Consider the following 18,980-nt stretch of genomic DNA (forward strand, 5'->3'; position numbering starts at 1 on the left):
TTAAACAATCCAACTTCTTATGATGTTTTGTCAAAACAGCCCAGCCTGAGTTCAACCAAAACCCTTCTTTGGCCTGAAGAGAGAAATACCAACAAAGTACTAACATAGAAAGAATAAAAGTAGGTTAAATTTGACTTGGCAACACAATTGATCTGCCCACAGCTGAGTGTTACAGATATTTATGGTTTGAAGCAGCTTTAATGGGTTTGTGTGTTTCTACCTTTGGAACATCCCTGAGTTGTTTGTGTGTGTGTGTGTGTGTGTGTGTGTGTGTGTGTGTGTGTGTGTGTGTGTCTCGTTCTTTCATGGAAGCAAATCTGAGATTTCAGTCTCGACGATCACTGAAAATTGTCTGCAGTTGTAGGAAACATGCAAATTCTGATTCAGAGTGGATTTTCCCTCAGTCATTGCTCAGTGACTTGGTGAGACTGTAGCTTTTAGTAACTCGGTTACACGTGTATACAAGCTCTTATACATATATGTCAAATATGCACACATGACCATTCGAACGTGTCACAATTCATAGGTTGTGTAGTCGATGAAACTTGTACATTTTTCCCTGCATTTAAGATCAAAATAAACAATCATACATCCAGGCATTTCAATCAGCTTATTCACTTTTGCACAGGCCATTTGTCAGAGTTGTCAGACATCTTGGTAACAAGAGCGGGGAACATTGGGCAGCAAACAATGAGGAGCAGGACCAAAACAGGATAGAGTTTGCCAGTCCAAGAGCTTCACATTTCCTGTTTCTTAAACCCCTCTCAGCTATTCTTGCTGAGAACTGCAGGACAGGAAGTCCTTTGTCCTCCCCTCCTTACACTAGAATCTTCCAACAAGCAAGACCTATATGGGAAAGGTCGTGCTTACGGATCACAGAGGTGCTGAACAGATTCTCCTCTTATATCTGTGATCCTCCTAGGTCTCCCCCGCCTGCGGGGTAGTGCCTCAGCCCACCTCCCCTGCGCAGTGAATGCAACGCCACAGTGCAACAGCCTCTCAGCAGTGATCCTATGTGATACATGGGCTGTCCCTCCCGGACTGGACCGCGGCAGAGCCATGCCACTGTTGGTACCACCGGGATGGCCACTGCAAGCAGATCAACTAGGAAGTGACGACTCCAGTAGCTTTTCTGGATCGTCCCGGAGCTGGCTGAATCTCCGCTCTCTGCTGCAGCGCCCCCTGTGGCATCGCATTCTTTAGTTTCATCGTAATCATTGTCCTCATCGTGCACTTCCACCACTGTGACACCACCTATTTCCTCGTGGGAAGTAGACCTTCTTGGCTGGATTGTGTGAGGCTGTTCTATAGCTGGAGACGATCCCGGGTCACTTGGACCCAGGTCAGGTGTCTCTACCTGGGTTGATTCTGCTGAAGGACAGCCTTCTTGCTGCGTGTCCCCCACTCTGAAGTTTTCAAATGTTGTCCCACCCTGCCTGCCTTCTCCACAGCATCCTCCAAACTTAAGCTCACCCTGTGAGCCTGCAGACAAGTCAGCAAGGTCACACAGTTTTCCTTGAGCTGCCTCCTCTCCAGCACCCTGACCTTCTACCTTCCCTCCCACTGAGCCCATCTGTGTCTGCTGCCTTTCTTCTGCCAGTCTGATCACAAGTGTCTCCACCTGCTCCTCTGTAACAAGAGCTTCCTTCTCTTTTTCCTCTTTCTCCTGCTTTTCTTCCTCCTCCTCTCCCTCTTTCCCTCTATGCAGAGGACTTTCCATAGAACATGCTACAGTGGCAGACCGGGGTAAAGGTGGAACCAGTGGAGTTTTGGAGACTGGGATTGGCTCTGTTGCTGTACTCATAACAGTTGCTGTGGTTACTGAAGTTGTGGTAGTAATGGAATCCAGCTCCTCCTCCCCCTCATCAGACATCCAGGTGGAGGTGGGGCTGCAGGCCTGGGAGCGGAAAGTGCGTTGCTCTGCAATGGTATCCAGATCAGAGGGATACCCTGCTGTTGTAGGGATGGGGCAGCTTTCAGTCTGAATACCAGTCTCCCTTAAAGGGTGCAGGTACAGGTGGTGGTGGGAAAGACAGGGGTGACTCATACAGCTCACTCCACCCAGACCACAACGAAAGGGTGCCAGCCGCTCACCTGTGCACAGCTTCTCATAGGTAGAAGAGTGCGGCATAGTGTGTGGCAGAGAGTGGGACAAATTGTGTGGGAAAGAATGAGGTAAGGTATGGGAGTACGTGTGAGACAGAGAGTTTGGCAGAGAGTTTGGCAGAGAGTGGGGATGAGAATGGGGCAGAGAGTGGGAGAAGGCTTGCGTGTAGGAATTAAGTAAAGATGCCGTTTCCTCAGAAAGGAAGGCGGCCTCCAGCAGCAGGTCAGCCTGGCTGGGGATATTACTCTCCCCACAGCACACAAAGCCGCTGTCCTGGGTGCCATCACCTGACAGACAAGGAAAGTCCGACCCGTTGTCATTCCGGTCCGCCAGTGCCTGATCACTCAGCTTTGTGTAGGTGGAACTCCGAGTTAGAGAACGAGCTGGGGAACCATCACAAGAGCAAGACCCTCGTCCTCCTACTGTAAGTTTGGGAACTCCCCCAGGACTCTCTCCTGAAACAGATGCTGGTGCTGAACCGCCAACACGGGTCCGACAGCCTTGCATGGCCTCCCCCTCTTTGGCTAATCCAGCCTGGGCCAACTCCATACTGAGCAAAAGGTTCTCCAGCTTGTGGTTCTGAGTATTGATGTCCTGGAAGTACTTCTGGACCCCTACATCTCCACTGAAGCCCCCGGCATCGCTGAGCCTGATACGAACAGTATCCACAGCCTGTTTGAGCTGCTGAATCTCCTGACGTGCCTCCTTCAGGGCCAGCTGAGCCTCTACACGGTGGCACTCTTCTTCAACCCAGTCCTCCTGCATCCTGTAAAGCCGGCCTCTCAACTCATCTATCTCTGTGTCCCTAAGAGGGCGACAATAAATAAAGGGTTAGAGTCTGCAAGAAGTACACGTCAATATGAAGAATCTAAGAACAAGTCAAATGCGGGGTGGCTGTGACTCAGGAGGTGGAGCAGGTCATCTATTAATTGGAAGGTTGGTGGTTCAACTACTGGCTGCTCCATTCTGCATGCCAAAGTATCCTTGGGCAAGATACTGAACTCCAAGTTGATCCTGATCCATCTGAGTGTGAGTGTGTTTATGAATGTTAGGAAGAACATAGAAAGTGTAGAGTAGAAAAGCACCATATAAAAACCAGTCCATTTACAAAATATCATAAAAAATGACTTTCTAGGAAACACCAACCTCTCATGCTGTCTCATTACCTCACCTGTCTTGCAGGGTGTTGATGGTTTCTTTTAGCTTGGCCCGCAGGTGTCGGATACACACCTCCTTCTGCTGCAGGGGTGTGAGGTACTGCTCTGGGGGAGGGGGACGAATACCATGGTTGTCTGTACATGATGTGTACTTCTGATGACGTCTAGGACAGACAAGATACAAGTTTATGAAAAGAATAAGAGATGTTTTCCCCTTTTTTAGTATGCTTAGTAAGAAGTGATGGAAATTAAACATCAGCATTTCACACTCTTAACCATCTGATGTCAAAGTCAAGCCTAACCCTTTCTGTTCTTTTCAAAAATTGTTTCCTTTGCCTCCTGATTACCAAGACTTAGAACAATCGTTCTAAATGACACACATCAAAAACTCTTTCAGTTCTTTTAAATGGCAGCTGCCACATCTGGATTCACATGTTCAACCAATGAAAAACAACAGACTGAAAATGTTCCTCTCGTACTTTTAGAAAGTCAAAGTAAATCATTTCTACTTGCGTGATATCATCACTAAAAACAGAAAATAGCTCTAAAAATGATTCCAGACCTCTGAATTGCCATCCATATCTCCTTTTCAGCAATTTAAATAATGTATTTAAATTAAACAGGTATTTGGGGTAATAAGACAGTGAGCCATATTAAGTTCTGATTTTCACTGAGGTGACAAAGTCCTAGAGTTTCATTTTCAATCTCACTAAGGCACCAAGTCATGCCTCTTATACATCCACGCAGTACTGGAGAGACAGCCTACACTTTGACAAGTTAGAGAAGTCATTATTATGCAGAGTTTGTGGAAGTTTGGGTACTGATAGGAAGAAAATAATGGCATGCAGAATCTGTAGTCTGCATCTGCCAAGACTATTAGTCATGAGATAAGGAACCAATTCTAGGGCGTGGCTGTAGCTCACGAGGTACAGCAGGTCATCTACTGATTGGAAGGTTGGTGATTCATCGTCTCCAATCCCTGGCTGGGTGAATGAGGCATGTTATATCAAGTGTTTTGAATGCTTGAGTAGAAAAGTGCTATGTAGGGACCATTTACCATAGATTGGTACTGGTGCTACTTTGGTGGAAAATGGTTAACGTGATGCAGTTTTTCATGTCTCACCCTTTGGTGGGGCTGCATTCACTGCCTTTACATGAGCCTGAGTTGCTGCTGCTGCTGAGGGAAGCGTTTCCATAGGGATCTCTATTACTGGCTGGTGTCCGCCTGGTTCAAAGAAAGAGGAGACATGATAATCTGTTCCTGGTAAGACCATGAAACCACAATCCAGACACTGAGTGAGCTGCTGAGCTAAACAACAGAACCACAGTTCAAAACAGAAATGAATAGAAAAGACTTCAACCCAGGTCCACCAACATGCTGATACAACACAGACACACGGAGGTCAAATCACTATGAACAGACAGGACGACTGCCCGAGAAACATATATACACACTCCTCTGGCCACTCACAGCAATGCTGAAACTGAAAATCACATCAAATTAATCAGTCAGTAACATAACAGCATTCCTCAAATGAAATTAAGAATTTTCAGCAGAAGGGAAACAAACGAGAACAAACACGTCAGACCAAACATGATGTTTTCCACAATGTGGTGTCACGAAACATTTATGGCGGTGCAAAAGATCTCGCTCATGCTTCCCATGCTTTAGAGGATCAACACTGATCAGGAGGATAGAAGAGGGACTCGGGACAGACCGGGAACGTGGGGTGGAGGGCGAGTTTGTTGTGCGGCTATGGCGGTCCGGAGACTTGGTGGAAGTGTATCCCTTGGTCGGTGACTTGGTCGATACATAGCCTTTAGTTGGGCGCATTGACACCATATAGCTTGACTCCATGGGCACGTAGTCTAGCTCTATGAACCTGCAGTAGTCAAACCTGCCCAGGCAGAGACAAGAGGGAGTTAAATCACAGAGGGTGGCAAAGTGAACCAAACCTAAAGGATCCAACATGCCTGCTGCACACTGAGGGGAGGCAAAGTTGTTTGACATTAACACATCTTAGCATAATTTTACAGTGTGAGAACTCAAACACTGAAGTGGCCCAGGAGAAGCTGCTTTCTAAAAGCCATGCTTTAATGTTGAGCCTCCTCTGTATGGCTTTCTATGTCAGACCTCTAAGTGGAGCAATTTACAGCCATGAGGCCTGTACTGGAATCTGAGCTAACACTCTGCATCCCAAAACTGAATTTGCAGGTGATAAAATGCTCTAAGTCTTAGAGGAATATGGGAGCAGCAGCAACAGCAATTATTCATAAAAGGCCCATCCTAACTGTTAACAAGCTTTCACAAAAATGTAACCTCTGACACAGCTGATACAATGACCGTCGCACCAGTCTCGTAAATAACTGTCACAATGATTCTGGACTTAATCTGCTTTGAAAATATCTCATATTTAGTCGCTCCTTTCTCCTGACCCTGACCCTACACAACAGGATGAGATTATAACTTGCAATTTTCCCCATTTTTTCTGACAAGTGGTAACTAGCTTAGAGTACTGAAAACAGGTGAATACAGCTACCAGGCTAGCACCATAGTAGCAGAGAGTCTAAGACCTCACCATGCCACAAAATAAAGACTCACATTAAGTATTATTAGACAGCTGAAAACTCCAGGCAAAAATCTGTTCTTGGGATTAAAGGTGTATATAAGACTTTGGGAACCCACTGGTAAAATTCACATTTTGTTGTTTTTGCTTTAAAGTGGTAAATATAACCTCTGCAGCAAACAAAACAAACAAAACTAAAATGTGAAGCTGGAGGCGTGAAGGGATTGACTTTGTTGACTTTGCTTAGCACAGAGAGTGAAGGCAAGGGGAAACTGTTCGTTTGGATCCCATTTCAGGATGTCACCGCTTTGGAGTAAAATGAGACACACAGAAATCCTGGCTGGGATAAATTATAGATATGAGCACGTACCTTTGTATGCAAACAGTGTCGTTACTTTTTTATTCCAAAAGGATTCATCGAGAATTTTTCTTATAGTTTTCTATAGTTTTTAAAGTTAGTTTCTATGTAGAAAATTTAGCTCAGACAGCTTTTTTCCTGTGAATGCAGTTTTAATGCTAAAGTAAATTAATATCTTCTAACTCTAGATTCATGCTTAATGTTCAAACTGAATGAGAACAAGTGAATAAATGAAAGTCTAAATCAAATCCTTGTGAGATAATCGACACATGTGCAAAACCACCATAGAGACCAAGTAAAACCACATGTTATCTAATGCTAAAAGAGTACAATTAGTAGTGTACATATTTTCACCTTTAGCACCTTTGCTGCTCTCCTGCTAAAGATGACAACATTGTTATCACAGTGTAGGAATATCAGTGGTAGCCAGAAAAAGGAAGGGTTATCTGTTGTAATGACACATAATAAATGTTTGCCAATTTATCAAATATTGTAATGACTTTAAAAGGACGTGACTGTTGCCCAATCACTGGCCACCACACTCGGAGGGGAGGACAAGCAGGGTCAATCGGAGCAGCCATGAGGACACAGGACACGAAAACTCCACGTCAAACATGGACAAAGTCTTGTACATAACTTGTTTCTGTATTTAAACTTGCTGCTGGTCGTGTCCAATAGAAACAAAGTATCAGAAATATTTTGACACAGAAATGCCATTAGAAAATTGGAATTGATATTGCAAAAAAAGTTTTTTTATGTATTCATTCATTTTTATCTCAGGTGAAGAAGTTGTATATATATATGGATAAAAGCAAAATATGACAGTCAGTGTTTCCCACAAATAAAACAACCCACCAAATTTTTTGTTGAATTTTTTTTTTGTTGCTCATGAGTCGATTCTTCACAGTTATTTTGAGTTCAGTTGTAAATCATGTCGTATTTCCATAACAGCAGGTCACTGTTGTGGCAGTGTTTGATATCACTCAGCTGCTTCTTGAGTCAGCCTTTTGTTCAGATGCACTCCAACTCCTCCATCATGGACTGCTGCTAGCAGTTGTTGTCCTTGTTCTGCTTTGCAGATCTGCAAGCTGGGGGGTCACTCTAACCAGAACCTGCAGCAGGTGGAGAACTGGTTCAGGTGCTGCTACATTGACTCACAGAAGACTACAGCTACAGTGCAGGTCAAGATGATGGAGCACATCCATGTGTTGAGGGACTGAATGGAGCAGCTGCTGATTACTGCATTGTTTTTAATCATTACAGGACTGAATGAACTGAGGAATTTACTGGAGAAACAGCTGATTATTGTATTATTACACATTGTTAAGTGGCTGTCTCAACTACCTTGGACTTCACTGGTGACGGCAAAATGCTGTGAGCTTGAGGGCCAGAACAACAGGTGCAGAACTGATGCTGCTGAGCAGAGCTGGAAAACAGAGCAAGGACTGCTGTCGTCAGCTGCAGTCCAAGACAATGGAGCTCAAGTCCATCCACACGGTGAGGAACTTACCGGAGAAGAAGCTGATTATTGCGCCATTATTGACACAAAGAGTCTATGAAATTATTTTTAATTTATTTAAAAGCATGGGTGCATATGCATACTTGTCCACACAGAATGGACTCATGCATGCACACCACGCAGGCCCCTCCTGCCTTGTTACCTACAAAAATACTGTCATTCTGTGGGAAACACCAGATAATACAAAATGGGAAAAAAAAAATAAAAATAATGATGTACATAACAGTAAGTATTTGGCCATTGTTTAGTTAGGATTAGGCACAAACTGCTTGATTATATTCAGGGAAAGATTAGCGGCACCTTTACACTTGTGCATCTTTCAGGCTTTGTTTTAGCATGAAGCTGATGTTCAGCAAACGTTCCAAAAAAGTCACTTCATGAGGTCAAATAAAATCAACAGAATCCTTAGTCAGCTGAAGCGTTTCATAATCCACTGAAGATTTTGTTTGCGACAGGCAGATACAGCAGGTTTAAAATACCAATGAATGCACATCTGCATTATTTTACTGTATATCTGCTACTGAACTGAGTCACCGTGTCCTGTGTGATACAATTAGGGAGGAAGCCAGATATTGACAACTCAATAGCTGTTTGAAGATCAATATATGACAAGAGCCAAGACATTAACAGAACAGAAATGGGCAGAGGGAAGCAGCAGAAACACGAAGGCTGGAGAGGGACAAAATACACAGTACAAGAGTGTTTAGGGTGTGACAGTTCATCCCATCCATCTGCTGGGATGGGACTAGCGTCTGGGGTGTGGGTGTGGTCTGCTTGAGGCAAGCATTTCCCAGAGTTAGCATGAGTGGGTGGAGAGGAGTGGAGCGATATTTCTTTACGAAAGCAACTTTGCTCAAGAGGCTTAAACTGATTTAGTAAACAATAAACAAAAAGCACATTTGCATTACAGGCAATGCTGCTGCACGCGAGTCTGCCGCAGTGCTGTGGAGTGAGTGGCTGCGGTGAACCAGTGATCCTTTGTGATCACAGTATGCACATTAAACGTGCTATTTCCATTGTGCATGTAGCCACTAAACTTAATGCTTTGAAAGATTAGGACCAATTCCTGTGTATGAGCACATGATAATATCAGAGACTCTGAGGTAATGTGACAACAACATGCACACAGGTCTTTTTTTTTTTAATGAATCTGACTTCTACATTCAGTAATCATGCTGAGAATTTCAGTTATTATTTATAGGGCATTTGCAATTTAAATAATAAATAAATAAATAATAATAAATTTAAATAATATTCTTAATTATGACTTTCCAGCAGTGGCCTTCTATGCTCCTTAGTGGCCACAGACTGTATATACGTGTTGGAAGTAGCCACAATGACATCGCCCTCTGGTATGTGAGGTCCTGAAGCTTTTGACTTGAACATGTTTAACATTAGTATCTTGTTGTTTGTACATTGCAGTGACTTATTAATCCCATTGTAGCCACTTACTAAACCATACCTTGTCTGTCTTATTTATAATGGATCTATAATTTTAAAAAGTACATCCCACTGTTTTGGATAAGTCTTGAAAATAGCGACTGAGGCCATAACCTCATCAGAAATGTTTTTAAAGTGGTCATGAAGAGCAGTGATGCCATTTTCCTATAACGTTCTGTATAATCAGACTTTTTTAAATTAGAGGAGTCATTCAGCCAGAGGAGGAATAAGTTTAATGTACTTCACTGTTCAGCCCCTAAGGCCTTAACGCAAGTTAGTAGGATCAGTAGTGTATGGTAGCTAACCTTAGCAGACTTAAGCATTAATGGACTATAAAGAATCATCCTTTCTCTCTCAGCTCACCCCCAACTGGTCGTGGCAGAGGGCTGCCCCTCCCTCAGCCTGGTTCTGCTGGAGGTTTCTTCCTTTTAAAAGGGAGTTTTTCTTTCCTACTGTTGCCAAGTGCTGCTCATAGGGGGTTGTGTGATTGTTGGGTTTTAACTGTATTAGTGTGGGGTCTTCAGCTTACAATATAAAACACCATGAGGAAACTGCTGTCCTGATTTGGCGCTATATAAATAAAACTGAATTGAACTGAATTGGATTGGCTTTGCAGCTAATGGTGCCGGTACTGTGATGCTGATAGGCGATCGGCCACACACCTGAGTGAAAAGATTAACGCTAACATCATTCATAAGGATGCTCATTATATATTTCTTAAGTCTCAAACTAAGAAATACATGAGAGAAGAGTTTAGTTAAAGAATGTGATGGGGAGCATAACGTGCCTGTGTGCTGTTGCTCATTTGTCAGACATTTAGTTTCCAATTTTGGTTTTAGTGGCTACAATACATGCCAGAGCTACAGCTACAGCTATGGAGCATGCTCTCGCAGACTGTAACTGAAATGTGTCTCACGCAGGGGGCGCGGGCACAGGAATGGCCACTGGCGCTGTAGCGGCTGGCACAGCTGTCCCCGACCCAGACACCGGCTTGGGCACCGGCACGGGCGAGGACGCCAGTATTTGCTGCAAGCGACGTTTGGGCTGCAGCACCTTCAGAGGGTTGAATCTGAGGAAAAAAATGAGAGAGAGGAGGACACCACAACTGCAGGTCGATCCATCTGTAGTTACACAACTATTCCTGTAAAAAACAATAAAACCACCATAAAGATACACCTTGGCTCCAGTTTAAGAGACCATTTATCAGTCTGTGACCAACACATAAACCAGGAGTAGTGACAGCTAGATGAGATAGTGGTTAAAAACACATTTTGATTATTTAACTCATCAGCCAATAGAAATGACAGATTGGCTTTCTGTGGTATTAAAGTATCGCTAGTGTCAAATGAGACCACAGAAAACAATCGATACCCTTTACTCATCATACATAAAGTATATAACCGCACATTGTTTACAATATTATTGCAGCGTTCATATGCCATAACAAGTTAATGGCTGTGCAAAAGTCAGTGGTGTTCCCTACAGACAAGAAAGCTTTCTTATCCTTTATCCTGTATCCAGTAAACATGCCAAGGAAGCCCAGCAGCTAGAAGAGAGAACATCAATATACTCAAGAAACTATGTTTAAGTTGGTTACTATTTACAGCACGTGGAACATACAGCGCTGTGGAAACATATTAACAACCAGCTAGGAGGCAATGACTTTTTTCCAGGTAGGTTTAGATAGATTTTTTCTCCTAATGAATGAAATCATCAATTCAAAACTTAATTTTGTATTTACTTGGGTTATCTTTGTCTAATATTAAAATTTGTCTGATGATTTATAACACTGAAGTGTGACAAATATGCAAAGACATAAGAAATCAGCAACTTTTTCACAGCACTGTAGCTGACTGTATCGAGTTCATTTTAGTCTGTTCATCAACAATACCACAAGTCCTCCATCAGGATCATATGAGCTACTTAAAGGAAGTCCAGAAACAACCAGGACTGCAAAGAGCTACAAGCCAGAGAATGGAGCCACTTTTTAAATAAAGACAGCCTGTCTAGTTAGCTTATTTTTATTTGATAAAAATGTATCTCGTTGCTGAAAACATACCATATATTAACATTTCTCAGTCTTTCGGCTTGCAATCAACAGCTTTATTAACAGTTAACATTTATTTATTTATACCTTTTATTTATATTTTTATTTTTATTTATATTTATAGATCCTGAAAATACTGATAACCAAGTTTCAGTACTAACTGGACAACTAGCCTGTTGTTTGGAGGTGTAATTTTGTAAATATATAGTTATTACTGTTACAAATTGTAACAGTAATAGTAAATGTTAATGAATCTTTTGCCTTAATTATATTTTTAATCTTTCATAAATACTGACAGCCACACAGTCCTCAAGCCTTTCAATTTCTACCGCAGTCTTAAATGAGCACACTCCATGTGTCATAGTGGGCTCCTGATAGCTTTGTCTGTTAATAAAGAACTTATTAATTGACTTAAATTGACTGGTTAAAAGGCGATCATTACATTTCACAAACCTCTAGGGTCGTTCACTTACTAAAACGTGGCACCACGGTGACTGTTAGGAGAGCTGGTTCAACTGGTGTTCTAAAAGAATTATGTTACAGACATACACAGATAAAATTATACTGGTTCTTGGGAGCAACAAAAAAATGATAACTGGCTGCTGAAAGGACACTGTAAAAAAAACACAATGCATATACACCGATCAGGCATAACATTATGACCACCTGCCAGTTGTGTTTGTCACTCTTTTTTTGCCAAAACTGCCCTGACACATTGATACATGGACTCCACTAGACCCCTGAAGGTGTGCTGTGGCATCTGCGCCAACATGTCAGCAACAGATCCTCTAAGTTATGAAGTGGGGCCTCCATGGATCCGACCTCTTTGTCCAGCACATCCCACAGATGCTCGATTGGACTGAGATCTGAGGAATTTGGAGGCCAAGTCAAAACCTCAAACTCATCATTATTCTCCTCAAACCATTCCTGAAGCATTTTTGCTTTGTGGCAGGGCGCATTATCCTGCTGAAAGAGCCATCAGGGAATACTGTTTCCATGAAAGGGTGTACATGGTCTGCAACAATGTTTAGATAGCTGGTACATGTCAAAGTAACATCCACATGCACAGCAGGACCCAAGTTTTCCCAGCAGAACATCACCCAAAGCACCACACTGCTTTCTTGTCTTCTTTCCATAGTGCATCCTGGTGCCAGGTGTTCCCTGAGTAAGCGAGGCACACGCACCCGGCCATCCATGTGATGTAAAAGGAAATGTGATTGATCAGATTGCTCTGTGGTCCAGTTCTGATGCTCATAGTTGGCAGTGTACAGGGGTCAGCATGGGCACCCTGACTGGTCTGCAGTTATGTAGCCCCATACACAACAAACTGTGACACACTGTATTCTGACACCTTTCTATGAGAACCAGCATTAACTTTTTCAGCAATTTGAGCTACAGTAGCTCGTCCGTTGGATCAGACCACAAGGGCCAGCCTTCGCCCCCCACATGCATCAGTGAGCCTTGGCTACCCATGGCCCTGTTGCTGGTTCACCACTGTTCCTTTCTTGTACCACCTTTGATAGATACTGACCACTGCAGACCGAGAACACCCCACAAGAGCTGCAGTTTTGGAGATGCTCTGACCCAGTCGTCCAGAAATAACAATCTGGTCCTTGTCAAACTCACTCAGATCCTCACACTTGCCCATTTTTCCTTGCTTCTAACACATCAAGTTTGAGGACAAAATGTTCTCTTGCTCCCTGATACATCCCACCCACTAACAGGTGCCATGATGAAGAGATAATCAGTGTTATTCTCTTCACCTGTCAGTGCCCATAATGTTTTGTCTGATCAGTGCAGCTGCAGCAGCGTCGTTGATGCTAAAGAAAACATCTGTGCCCCGTATCTATCAGGCTCCAAGAAGTGTAAGAGTTACCGGTAAGGTGTCCCATACTGACTTTCATCGTGTAACAGCTTCAAGCTTCTGTTCCCAGTTTCAGCCTCAAACCAGCAACTGTCTTAAAATATAACACATCATCATGATGATGTGTTATATTTTAAGACAGCTGAAATACAAAGATATACTGAACAGGTAAACAGTTATGTAAGATACTGTACACAACCACTATTCACCTGAGTGGTTGATTTTCAGTACCAGCCATTAGTTTGGATACACAAGTTTGTTAAAGGGTTTTTCTTTACATAGAAAATATTTATTATTCTCTCAAAGTGAGGAAGTATATTCATAGTCTGCATATTCATCATAATCATCATGCATATTTCATACTAGCAAAGCATTACAAAGAAACAAAAATGCCAAAATATTAATATGACTGTTGCTCAGTGCATTAATTGATGGGAACGGCAACATTCCACTTCAAAGTTGCTGTTTCCATATTTTCTTTATTTGATTGTGTAGTCAGTTATGGTTTGTGGCTACGCAGAAATCTGTGCCTAAATTGTGTGTATGAATGTTTTATGCACAAATGAGTGATTTATCAATATTTTCAAACCTAAATTTGTTCACAGTTTACAAACAAATGTAGAAGTGCCTCTGACCCTGAGTATGAACAAATGAAGGCCTGGCTGTCTTAGAGATATAAACACAATCTTTAAAATGACTACTACTAGTAATTTTCGGTTATTATTTACAGCTTTCCAAATATATAATAAGCCACAAAGTGCTCAGAATGACAATAAAAACACCCCCAAGAAAACAAACAAAAATGCATGTAAAGATAACAAAATATAGGTCTTTTCCTGTTCCCACCATCACCGAGTGCTTGTTCACAGGGGACTGTCTGATCACTGCAGTTCTCTCTCTGATAGAGTTTTTACCCCACAGTATAAAAAATGTTGAGGCAACTGTCGTAAACAGGTGCCATATATGATAAAACTGACCTTCATTAATTGATGTATGTAAACACTGTACCAACAATTAGCCCCAACTTAACTGCGTGTGTACATCAGAGGTGCACTACGGTCATTTCAAATAGCACTGATATCCCTGCACATATGAATTATTATAAAAATATATTTCATGGTTCAGATGCCACAGAGTAGCTACTGTTTGCATTGATGACAGCTTTCCACACACATCTGGACTAGGTTACATTTAACTTGTCTTGCCAAAAATAAATTTGTGAAATTTCTGAGTACAATAATGAAAAATGACTGTCCATCAAGACTTAAGAGGTTTGGTAAGAATTTAGACCAAAGAGTTAAGGAAAAGCAGCCAACAAGTACTCAGCAAATTTGGGAACTCCAGCTGGACTTCTGGGAAATCTCCAGGTGAGGACCTGATGAAGCTTTCTAAGAGAATGCCAAGAGTGTGTTGAGCTGTTATCAAAAGTTAGAAGCATTCTTTTTTTTGGTCCGTTTGCTTGTAACACAAATCCATATGCATAGGTATAGTACCAGTCTTTGTCTTTGTACTTCCACACAACAACAAAAAATAATAGATAATTTGACTTAGCTGTGTGTAAAGCTATATATGCACATGCATTACCTGGAATTGTGTAGTACTGCACAGGCTTTTGTAAACTCCATGTTTCAGTCAGGTGAAGGCCACCTGTGGTTTATTTGGTTATGTTTTGGCTGACATTGAGCTAAGCTGTGTCTCACATATGGCTGACATTAGGCAGCCAGCAGTGAGATGCTCACAGGTTTGTCATATGGTTTGTCTTCAGAACTGAGCAGCTAGTCTCCCCATGCTTTCAGTGCACCACATTAAGTTCTACCCTGTTATATTAAAACAGAAACAGAAAGAGCCCTTGTTTTTAGAGCAGGGGTGGGCAATTCATTTTCTCAGGGGGCCACATGAGAAACTGGGACTGACTGGAGGACTGCACCAATAAGCTGAACTCAGCTCTGCTCAATATTAATTTGATCTCTTTATAACTGCCACTGGTAAATGTTACAAGACCTCAAAATGTTCCATTAAAAAAAAGTAATTAAAAAAATTATGTTGTTAAAAATTTTTTCCCCTTATTTTCTTCTTATTTTACAGACAGAAAAAAATTTAAGGAACTTTAAAAATGAATCACCACAATTTATTTCCTCTTATCACTCAGGGCTTCAGTACTCTGAGCAACATGACAAACTTATCCCCTGCAGGTTTGTCAACCATGGTTACCTTGCACTGCATGGAAAGCCCACAATTACCACAGGTGAACACCAGTATCAAAAACAGGTCCTCGTTGCCTACTTACCGGCGAGAGACCGACGTAGACCTCCGATTGGCTGGAGCAGGGGCAGACATGGAGCCAGGAAACTTCTTGTGTGTTAGGTTTCTTCTGTTTGAACTTTTTCTCTGTGATTTTCCGCTCTACACTGAGAGCCTGGAGCCTGGTGGAAAACAGACATGGGCAGTGAGTGAACACAGACACACACAAAGAAAGAAAGGCAATGATGGCCTAGCAAATTACACACTCAAATAAAGTGTGATTTTTGCTGACTGCCTATGTGCACAGCAATAGCCTTCATCAGGCTGCTTTGTGCTGCTGAGATAAGCTGACACTTAGCTGGCACAGAGAAGACATCAAGGTTGAGCAACAAATCACATTCCAGTCATGTGGCACAGCTATCCAATCACCACTCCTTAGTCTGATTCCAGGCCAAGTAACAGTGGTAGAGGTGAGCAAACAGAAGTGACAGTTACATGTGTGTCCAGAGCCACATGTGTGCCCTCTTTGGGAGACAAGGACAGAGGACTCAAAACATTTATTCATACGCCTGTCACATACCCAGCAAAAGTTGCAAAAGCCAAAAGATGTGTACATGCTGCACGTTTCTGCCACAGCTCTAGTGCAAGTACATCCACACATATTTACAATCAACAGAAAGGCAGGCTGAGAGAGAGAGAGAGGCAGATAGAGATGGAAGAACTTGGAGGGGGAAAGAGGAGGATCACTCTCATCAATAATACACCACACGCAATTTGGTGGGCTCTTGAGAGCCAGGTTTCTGTATGTGTGCAAATGCAAGGCGCCTATTGTCAGTCAACTTCCTGCATTAACACTTCTCTGCTGTATTGTTTTCCTATGAACCATGAATGGCTCACAAAGCCTCTCTCATGTCCTCCTCTAAAGTCAGTGAACTAAGACAGCTGGATTAATGAAAACCAAATCCTGTTGACACTATTAATCTGCCTATTGTAGAACTTTATCAGTATCTGAGCTCTAACTTTAAATCCGCTTCCATTGTGCTTCCTTCTGCTCTCTATCATTACATGATTTAAAGCTTTTCTGAGATGCACTGTCACATAATTAGCATTTACCAGTATAAACCACAGACCTGCACAGTGGCACTAATCCTGATGAAAACACACACACACACACACACACACACACACACACACACACACACACACACACACACACACACACACACACACACACACACACACACACACACACACACACAATCTTTCTTTTAGTGTTTTGAATATGAACACAAAGTTTGTAAAGCAAATAACAATATAACTGTTTGACCAGAAATATTAATTTGAATTTAATGTAAACTGATTTTATCATGCTTAGTATTTATTACTCTGGAAAGTATTTTAACCAAACACCATCTGTGACAGACCTGAGGGGTGCAGATCAATGGGTTAGCGAACTATGTTGAGCTTAGTCAGAGTTTTCTGTGTCATGAATGTGGCTTTCTTTTTTTTTTTAAACTGGCTAAAACAGTAAAATGGTAACTTACACTGAGCACATAGCAGGTTATGTTCAGAGCTTCAGTTTAAAATTGTCTGGAAGGGCCACGTTCTCATTGATTATTTTATTTATAACATGTTTTAAGTGCAATACAGATTCTCTGCTGGGCGAACAAATGTTATATGTGCAAATTGTTAAGCTGTACCTTACTGTAACCACTAAATGAAGCACTGCAATATCATGACAATGTAGAATTGTTGTTCTATTCTAATCTGCTGCTAGGTCTGTTTTATACTGCTGGAATTCCACCTGCTGAGAACAGAAAACACCAAGAATTCCTGTTTAATCAGTGATATTAATTTCACTTTGATCTATCGACAGATGACAGCAATGGCCATGCCTCCTTTATTAGGCTGTGGGACAGTAACATTTAAAGTCTAAATGGATCTAGTTTAAAGTTTCACCATAAAAGTAAACAGCAGCACTGACAGAGCACTGAGAGTGCACTCAATGATAAAATCATTAACTGGAATAAAATATTTATTTTAACGCTCTGTGTGATCAATCCCAAGATTGGAGTAGGCGGCACTCATAGGGATACATTTTTGCAGAAGAAGTCATATGACCCTCAATATGCCTATTTTTATGTCAGCATGTACAGAGCCTGAAGCAGAAAGCCTGGCTTAACAGAGAAAGTTTGCCATCAGTGTTGTGATACCTGTAATCTCCAACTGGGGTGCTAGGTTTTTTTGAGCCAGCTAATACAAAGAAAGCCTGGCCTTCATTCAAAGTTTGGTTAGGGTCACATGGTCAGTTTTGGTTAGCAAGGCTCCTAATGGTGTGAAGTGACCATTAGAAATGGACCAAAGCATTGGATCACACCTCTTAATCTTTAAATTCAGGTGTTTTCATCCCATTGCCACAGGTGTATAAAACCATGCACCTAGCCATGCAGTCTGCCTTTACAAACATTTGCAAAAGAATGGGCTATTCCAAAGAGCTCACTGAATTCAAGTATGGTACTGTAATAGTATGCCATCTGTGCAACAAGTCAGTTTGTGAAATCTCGTCCCTCTTAGATATTTCACTATGAACTATAAATGGAAGTATTTAGGTACCACAGCAACTTAGACAAGAAGTGTCAGACCATGTAAAGTTACAGAGCAGCATCACTGATGCGAGGCACATAGTGTGTAGTTCCAAACCTTCTCTGGAATTAACAAACTCTGTGCCAGGAGCTTCATGGCACTGGTTTTTCCATCCTTAGCAGCTGGACGTAAACCTTACATCGCAAAGTATAATGGCAAGCGTGAGATGGAGTGGTGTAAAGCATCAACCACTAGACTCTGGAGCAGTGGAAATGTACTTTTGTAGAGTGATTAATCATGTTTCTCTATCTGGGAGTATGATGGCCGAGTCTGGATTTGTCAAATGCCAGGAGAAAAGTTACCTGCCAGAGTGCCACCTGTAAAGTTTGGTGGAGAAAAGATAATGCTATGGGCACTGTTTTTCTGGGGAAGGCCTTGGTTGACCTTAGTTCCAGTGAAGGGAAATGTTAATGTTTCAGCGTACCAAGACATTTTGACATTGTCTATGCTTCCAACTTTGTAGGAACAGTTTGGGCAAAGCCTTTTTCTGTTCCATGACTGTGAACAAAGCAAGATCTATAAAGCCCTGCATGGTTGAGTTTAGTGTGGAAGAACTTCACTGGCCCACACAGAGCCCTGACTTAAACCCCATCAAACATTTGGGATGAGTTAGAATGGAGGTTGTGAATCATGTTGTCTCGTCCAACACTGATCAGGTCTGAGGAGCTAGAGCTCATGGCTTTAGTGGCACTCTCACTTGGTGTTGGCTCTCACTGCAGTATTGTACCACTTCCTGTTCCCATTACATCGCACAGTGGTGTTTTTGTGTAGCTCCATTAATTATAACTCTCTAGTTAACAGCTTCTTTCATAGTGTAATCTTCACGTGCTTTATCCAAAGCACTCTCTCTGCTGAATTACCTGTAAATTATATTCACAGTAGCCTATTCACCTTTGAAGTATTACCTAGAAGTAATAAATGCATCACTCTGACACGCAAAGGGAAAAAAGCAGTCCTACACATTTGCTTAATATGTGCACTGACAAACAGAACAACAGTGTGCCTGAAGCCCCTGGTACACCACCAACCCGTTCACG

The 18,980-nt window shown here is 42.1% G+C and overlaps 1 protein-coding gene across 1 annotated transcript in view; it reads right to left on the reverse strand.

The window, feature by feature from the left end:
- The window catches only part of snphb (syntaphilin b), a 32,901-nt gene continuing 13,921 nt past the window's right edge, over positions 1-18,980 (reverse strand). The window contains exons 2-6 of the mRNA XM_030734244.1: positions 15,347-15,482; positions 4,983-5,162; positions 4,388-4,489; positions 3,279-3,428; positions 1-2,912 (exon numbers count right to left, since the gene is read on the reverse strand). Coding sequence (XP_030590104.1) covers positions 902-2,912; positions 3,279-3,428; positions 4,388-4,489; positions 4,983-5,162; positions 15,347-15,396 — 2,493 coding nt within the window. The 5' untranslated portion in view covers positions 15,397-15,482 and the 3' untranslated portion in view covers positions 1-901. The remainder of the gene's footprint in view (positions 2,913-3,278; positions 3,429-4,387; positions 4,490-4,982; positions 5,163-15,346; positions 15,483-18,980) is intronic.

The sequence above is a fragment of the Archocentrus centrarchus genome, chromosome 7, assembly GCF_007364275.1.
Source record: "Archocentrus centrarchus isolate MPI-CPG fArcCen1 chromosome 7, fArcCen1, whole genome shotgun sequence".
Taxonomy (NCBI): Eukaryota; Metazoa; Chordata; class Actinopteri; order Cichliformes; family Cichlidae; genus Archocentrus; species Archocentrus centrarchus.